Below are 8,023 nucleotides of genomic sequence, written 5' to 3'. Positions count from 1 at the left end.
CTCTGGCTTCTGCTGCTGGTTCTATAATCGAAACAATGTATAACTTCAGCTCTGAGATCCCGGCAGGCTGAAAGTGTTACAAAGTTTCAAACTGCCAGCTCAGAGGCTGGCAGCGCAGGCGGAGAATGTTGGCTTCCTCCTTCAATGAAGGAAGCAAGCCTCATGTTCGCTTCCAGCTGCCTGGCTGCCGGCCGCCATCTTGGCTGACAGTTAATTTGCATAAGGATATGCTGATTAGCGAATGAAAAGGGTAGCGGTCGTACGCCAATTACCATGTTTCTCTTTTATTAGTGTAGACTAGAGGCCCAGTGCATGAAATTCATGCACTGGCAGTGTCCCTAGCGGCTGCCGGCTGCCGGCCGGGTAGTCCCTCCCTTCCCCCGGCTGGCCCACCCCCAGGTCAAACTCCTGGAAGAAATCCAGTCGAGGGGACAATTTGCATACTATGTTTTTATTATATAGGCTATTTATATGAGTGAGCTCTTTAATATTCTGGAAACCAAACCTTTACCAGATATGTGATTTCCAAATATTTTCTACCATTCAGTGAATTGTCTTTTCATTTTCTAGATAATTTCCTTTAATACAGACATACTTTTTAAAGATGACAAAATTCAGGCACAGGATTGGACATTGACTTTGCCAAGATTTGGTTTTGCAGTGTTTATTAAAATGAGAACACTCTGAACTGAATCACATAATTTGAACTAATTATAAGATAATGAAAGTAAAGTTAATAAAAAAGGCATAAGTGAATGATGATTTTAATGGCAATATTATAATATAAAGGTAGTGTATGAAGTTATTTCATATGACAGATTTGGTTTCCTTACAACTAAATCTTCAATTACTACATTAAACTTTAATGCAGAAAATCTACATGTGAAGCTTTAGTCTCAGGCCTGGAGCAGCTGTGAAATGAAAGGTACCACACCATTCTAGTCCTTGGATATCAGTATATTGTCCTTCACCTTCCACCCTGTAATAGTAAAAAATAAGTTTGTTCATTAATCAAGACTAAGAATTTACAGTCCAGATTTAAGACTATCTAGACCAGCAGTTCTCAACCTGTGGGTCGCGACCCCTTTGGCAGTCAAACGACCCTTTCACAGGGGTCGTCTAAGACCATCCTGCATATTAGATATTTACATTATGATTCATAACAGTAGCAACATTACAGTTATGAAGTACCAACGAAAATAATTTTATGGTTGGGTCACAACATGAGGAACTGTATTTAAAGGGCCAGAAGGTTGAGAACCACTGATCTAGACTGTGACATCTTACCTAATAATAGACAAACATGTAAATTGACCATCCCTTTGCTACGCTCACCAGCCAATCAGAAGAGTATGCAAATTAACCCAACAAAGATGGCGGTTAATTTGCATACATAGCGGCAGAGCAAAGACTGAAAGCTCCGGATGGAGCAGCGACTGGCTGGAGCAAAGGCCTGGGTCCCAGGTGCCGGAGGTAAACTGGTGCCGGCAACCAGGGGAAGGGAAGGCCTATTGCACGAATCTCTTTATGCAACGGGCCTTTAGTATTATATACTATGTCTGAAGAATTATAGCTTTCCATTTTGAGACTTTGATTTAAAACCCAGCATCCTGTTTTCATATCCTACAAAAAAAAACAACAACTATTAACCCTTTTCGGTCCAATGTCGAGGCTGACTCGACAGACCAGGCGCTAGTAACAGGTCCAACGTCGAGGCTGAGGTCGACACCGCAAACCGGTTCAACATTCAATCCCGTCAATTAATTTGGACCAGACTGTTTGAATTCCAAAAATAAAATTGGACCGCAAAGGGTTAATATTATTATTTCGAATAAATAGTCATTATACAAATTTTGGTATACAAGATTCTAGGACAGTGATGGCGAACCTTTTGAGCTCGGTGTGTCAGCATTTTGAAAAACCCTAACTTAACTCTGGTGCCGTGTCACATATAGAAATTTTTTGATATTTGCAACCATAGTAAAACAAAGATTTATATTTTTGATATTTATTTTATATATTTAAATGCCATTTAACAAAGAAAAATCAACCAAAAAAATGAGTTCACGTGTCACCTCTGACACACGTGTCATAGGTTCGCCATCACTGTTCTAGGATATGCTAAGTTTACATAAAAACCCAAACAATCAGTTAAAAAATGAAAAGTTTATATTAGGTCATTTATTTACTCAACAAACATTTACTGACTGTCAACTATGTTTGGAGTGCTGTGTTCCGTGCTGGTGTTTCCTTGGACTCTCTGGAGTGATAAAAATGCACTTCACTTACACAAACAGACCTTTATCCCATGGTTAGGTTTTTCTCCCTTTATTTATTTTTTTAATATGTTTTTATTGATTTTAGAGAGAAGAAGGGAGAGGGATATGGAAACATTGATGAGAAAGAAACACTGATCGACTGCTCAAGCCCGCAACCGGGGCATGTGCCATGACTGGGAACTGAACCTCTAGTTCATAGGTCAGTGCTCAACCACTAAGCCACACTGGCTGGGCTGAATGATTTTCTTTTGAAGGCTCATGATGGTCTTAGCATCTCATAAGATTTTTTTCTCCTAAAAAAATAACCCAACATTTCTTACTAAATGTTATAAATATATTCTAACAAAATATATTACAAAAGAATATTTAACATTAACTAAATAAAATACTTAAGCAAACATGCCTGAAAAGAATCTTTTAGAACTATAGTGACCTTTTATTTTAAGCTTACCTATTTTCATTGAAATTTCCAGTGTACTTTGCCCCAGATGGGAATATATAAGTCCCCAGTCCATGAAACATATTGTCCTTAAAGTATCCTTCATAGACTGCTCCTGAAAAATGTTCAAGTCTTCCAAAACCGTTCATCTGTTTGTAACAAAGGAAATAACTCAGTAGCTAACCTTCAGTTTCCCTAGAATACTTTGAAAATGTATATATATGTCTATCATCCACTTATTATTTAATCTATCATTATATTACCCTTTATTTCTGTGAGGCCCCTCCTCCCCCCATCTCACCACCAAGTCAAATGTTCCTGGTCTGGGACATTTGAACATCATGGTTGGAACACCATGATGATGATAATAGGGGTCCTTCAAATACCTTGAGTTATCAAAAATCTTAAAGGGCAACTGGTTTAGTTACCTAGGAAACAGTACAAAAGTTGTGAAGAACAAAAATTATATTCAAGCAGACTTCGGTACACATTCTTGTTTCATCACTTATTAGGTATAAGAAATCTGAACTTGATTTATCTCATTTGTAAAGTAGGAGTGCTAATGATTGCTTTGAGGATTAAATGAGAAAATTTTGTAATGAGTTTAGTTTTACTCAATGAATAGAAGATGAGAAAGATGATAACTAGCTCTCTGCATAAGTTTAATATTACTCATATATTCATATATATTAAATACTAGAGGCCCAGTACACGAATTCGTGCACCGGTGGGGGCCCTCGGCCTGGCCTGTGGGGATTGGGCCAAAACTGGCAGTCCAACATCCCCCGAGTGGTCCCGGATTGCAAGAGGGCACACTCTAGTTCATAGGTCAGTGCTCAACCACTAAGCCACACTGGCTGGGCTGAATGATTTTCTTTTGAAGGCTCATGATGGTCTTAGCATCTCATAAGATTTTTTTCTCCTAAAAAAATAACCCAACATTTCTTACTAAATGTTATAAATATATTCTAACAAAATATATTACAAAAGAATATTTAACATTAACTAAATAAAATACTTAAGCAAACATGCCTGAAAAGAATCTTTTAGAACTATAGTGACCTTTTATTTTAAGCTTACCTATTTTCATTGAAATTTCCAGTGTACTTTGCCCCAGATGGGAATATATAAGTCCCCAGTCCATGAAACATATTGTCCTTAAAGTATCCTTCATAGACTGCTCCTGAAAAATGTTCAAGTCTTCCAAAACCGTTCATCTGTTTGTAACAAAGGAAATAACTCAGTAGCTAACCTTCAGTTTCCCTAGAATACTTTGAAAATGTACATATATGTCTATCATCCATTATTATTTAATCTATCATTATATTACCCTTTATTTCTGTGAGGCCCCTCCTCCCCCCATCTCACCACCAAGTCAAATGTTCCTGGTCTGGGACATTTGAACATCATGGTTGGAACACCATGATGATGATAATAGGGGTCCTTCAAATACCTTGAGTTATCAAAAATCTTAAAGGGCAACTGGTTTAGTTACCTAGGAAACAGTACAAAAGTTGTGAAGAACAAAAATTATATTCAAGCAGACTTCGGTACACATTCTTGTTTCATCACTTATTAGGTATAAGAAATCTGAACTTGATTTATCTCATTTGTAAAGTAGGAGTGCTAATGATTGCTTTGAGGATTAAATGAGAAAATTTTGTAATGAGTTTAGTTTTACTCAATGAATAGAAGATGAGAAAGATGATAACTAGCTCTCTGCATAAGTTTAATATTACTCATATATTCATATATATTAAATACTAGAGGCCCAGTACACGAATTCGTGCACCGGTGGGGGCCCTCGGCCTGGCCTGTGGGGATTGGGCCAAAACTGGCAGTCCAACATCCCCCGAGTGGTCCCGGATTGCAAGAGGGCACAGGCCAGGCCAAGGGACCCCACCGGTGCACGAATCTGGGCACCGGGCCTTTAGTATGCATATAAGATCTTTGGTTAATCTCTTCTCACCTTCCTCCCTACCCACTCCCCTCTGAGATTCATCAGTCTGTTCCATGTTTCCATGCCAGTGCATTGAGCGTCTGCCCCTTGGTGGTCAGTGCACATCATAGCTACCAGTCAAATGGTCAAACGGTCAGACACTTAGCATATTAGCCTTTTATATATATAGATAACTATTTGGTTTTTTGTTGTATAGTCTACTCGTGTTTTTGATTAATGGAGAAATACCTGGAGTCACTTACTAGGTTTACTTATCTATCCACTGTCAGTATTCAAACCAACAATAATACCTTGTCATCTTTCCAGTTTCCTGTGTAGATAATCCCATCAGGAGTGGTATGAACACCTATTCCATTTCTCTCGACAATTCCAAAAGGTGTTCTTGTACAATCACCATCTAAACAAGAGAGAAATACTGAATATTATAAATGGGAACCCTGTTTGACTAGTTAATAAAGTATTTATAGCCCCAGCCAGCTTGGCTCAGTGGATAGAGCATCAGCCTGTGGACTGAAGGGTTCTGGGTTCGATTCCAGTCAAGGGCATGTACCTCGGTTGCAGGCTCCAGGGCAAGTGCAGGCAACCAACAATCGATGTTTCTCTCACATTGGTATTTCTGTCTTTCCCTCTCTCTTCTACTCTCTCTAAAAATCAGTGGAAAAATACCTTCTGGTGAGGATTAAAAAAAAATGTTCAAAAACAAACAGATAAATAATAATTTTTTGAAAGTATTTATATTTAGGCCTAATCACAACTGCACATATGGGTCTCTTTGGCTCCCTAGCACTGAAACAAATGAGACCAGAGATAAGGAGCTTACAAGGACTTATAGTCATTAAGACCCAATGACCAGGAAGACAGACAGATCCCATAGGTTACCAAGGCATACTGCCTAGACTTAATGTTAGAATTCAGATTTAAAATCTTTTCATCTACATTACTTTATTGAATTGAGTTAACATTCCAATAGTAGTTTTATAAAATGTGAGTCTCATTTTTTCACTCTTAAGCTATTTCATTTAAGTCTGTATAGAAAAAGTAATTGAAATGTATGCTTACCATACTTGTCTCCATTTGGAAATATAAAGTTTATCTTATATACTTCTTCAGCTGTTTTAAAAGATTTAGGAAAAGTCACATAAACTTAAATATTTTTTATGTCATAATACCTATAACAAATGCACTTTAAGAGCTAACCAAATAGATTCACTTCATATGATCACAAGCATGTCATGATTACTTGACATTCCATTATCCGGTGTAGGGTCCTGGGGAAATAATTTTGTCTAGATGATCTATTTTTACTTATTTGTTCGTTATAACAGCTTTATTAAAATATAATTTACAAAACACAAAACATACCCTTTTACACAATTTAATAGTTAGAATATTCAGAGTTGTGTAGCTATTACAATCTAACTTTAGAATATTTTAATCACCCCAAAAAGAATCATTTACCCATTCTCAGCTATTTTCCATTCCCTTAATTCCCCACTCCCACGCAACCCCACCCCCACCTCCACCTCCAACCCCTGGCAACCAATAATCTACTTTCTGTATGGATTTTCGTATTGTGGACATTTCATATATATATGAGATCATACAATATGTAGTCCTTAGCATAATGTTTTCAAGGTTCAACCATGATACAGCATGCATTAGGACTTCATCTCTTTTTATTGCTGAATAATAGTCCCTGTACAGAAAGAACAGATTCTGTTTATCATTCATCAGTTAATGGACAGCTGGGCTGTTTCCAGTTTGGGCAGCTATCAATAATGCTGCTATGGAGAGTCATGTAAGTTTTTATAGGGACATACGTTTTTATTGTTCTTGGTTAGCCTATATGACCTATTGACTGTCTCAGAGGTAAGGTAAAGTAAGGAATCTCTGACTTGGCAGAAGGAGGAAAAAGAAAATAAAGATAGTAAATGAGGAGGGGTGAGTGTGGGGGTGAGCAAAAAGGATAAGATTGGAATGGAGACCAGGTAAAAAAGGAAGGAAGAAACCAAGGGCTGGGGTGAACCTATGCCTCAGAGCACTGGGACATTTAGTGGTCTAAAACATTAAAAACTTAAGAAAGCATATGTGAAAATAAATAAACTCAAACTTCTAGGACAATAGAGTCTACTAGGATGTTACCCAAAATATGGACCATGCAAGTTCCTAGGCTCTACCCTATGTTACTGAATCAGAATCTCTATGGGTGAGGCAAGAGAACTGATATTTTTAATTTAAAAATTAATTTAGGTGCCAGTTGAGAAAAGCTAGAGGCTCATACCCTCTGAAGAAACAGAGTTAACACAATAGGTAGAAGAGTTTAAAATACTGTAACATCCTTGAGACAGGAGCTGGTGGTTATGAAAAACAACAAATTAGCAGTCCAGAAAATGAATAATTGATGAAATAAAACTCCTTCGAAGGGCTGAATAGCAAAGATACAACTGAAAAGTAAATTAGTGAACTGGAATACAAGGTTGAAAATTTTCCCCAGAAAGAGGAACAAAGAAAAACAGCAAAACCTTTCTTACCTCCCCTCATCCCCAGATTCCTCTAGGAGCCCCCACAACACTCTGGGCCTAGCCCGCCCATAGCACGTAGGGCCCTATTAAAGCAACGCTTTTGTGCCAGAATCCCCATCACTACAGCAGGTCGTTTAGGTCAGGGATCACGGATTAGTCACATTTCTGTTCTCGCCCTCGTGTCCAGCTCAGTGATTAGCACTTACTAGCAGGAACTGCAGTGAATGAATGGCACTTGGAAAGCAATCGTTAAATACAGAGCATTTAAATTGATCATACGAGAAACCGACCTGTTTTCAATTGCTCTTAAATGGTTCCACATTCGAAACCTTGGAATGTTAGAGCTAAGAGAAGGACCTAAGAGTCGGAGGTCGTCCGGCAGCGCAGAGGAAACTGAAACCCGGAGAGGTCGGCACAACAGCAAACCCACCGCCGAATCAGAGCTGGAACCCCTGTCTCCTGACTCTCAGGCCAGGTGCCCTCCGCGCCCCGCCCCCGCCCCCGCCCCCGGGTGGACGGTCAGGAAAGGTATCACACCGGTAGCGGGGTTACCAGGGGCTGAGCTCTGGACCAGGCGAGTTCTCATTTACGGCGCCCTTCCCCGCTCGGGGCGTCGGGACGGGGGCCACTCACTTGGCAGAGAGGTGCTGGAGGCATTTTCTGGACTCTGCGATTCCCGCTGAGTCGCCAGCTCCGTGGCGCAGAGGGAACCTAGCGCGGAGGGCGACTCGGTTGCCGGGGCGACCAAGCACCTCTCACCCGGAAGCGAAAGTGCGAGGGGCCGAGTCTGAGCCAATCAGAAGGCGCCAGGGCTGTGCTTCCG

General features: G+C 39.6%; 1 protein-coding gene across 5 annotated transcripts; it reads right to left on the bottom strand.

Moving 5' to 3' along the window:
- Nucleotides 1–689: 689 nt before the first annotated feature.
- On the bottom strand, nucleotides 690–8,017 carry MORN2 (MORN repeat containing 2). 5 transcript variants are annotated; one of them, XM_014538430.1, is made up of 5 exons: nucleotides 7,491–8,015; nucleotides 5,738–5,788; nucleotides 4,969–5,075; nucleotides 3,799–3,935; nucleotides 690–979 (listed from the first exon to the last, which is right to left on the bottom strand). In XM_014538430.1, exons 4-5 carry the CDS (start codon nucleotides 3,933–3,935, stop codon nucleotides 877–879), a joined length of 240 nt encoding a protein of 79 aa, XP_014393916.1. In that variant the 5' UTR covers nucleotides 4,969–5,075; nucleotides 5,738–5,788; nucleotides 7,491–8,015; the 3' UTR covers nucleotides 690–876. The 5 variants fall into 5 exon arrangements, with proteins under 5 accessions (XP_014393916.1, XP_005864798.1, XP_014393917.1 ...); XM_005864736.2 differs by having other exon boundaries at nucleotides 7,834–7,968; XM_014538431.1 differs by having other exon boundaries at nucleotides 749–979; nucleotides 4,938–5,075; nucleotides 7,491–8,017.
- Between the last annotated feature and the right edge of the window lie 6 nt (nucleotides 8,018–8,023).

Source organism: Myotis brandtii, unplaced genomic scaffold (assembly GCF_000412655.1).
Source record: "Myotis brandtii unplaced genomic scaffold, ASM41265v1 scaffold191, whole genome shotgun sequence".
In the NCBI taxonomy this organism is placed as follows: Eukaryota; Metazoa; Chordata; class Mammalia; order Chiroptera; family Vespertilionidae; genus Myotis; species Myotis brandtii.
This window is presented reverse-complemented; position numbering and strand designations above follow the sequence as displayed.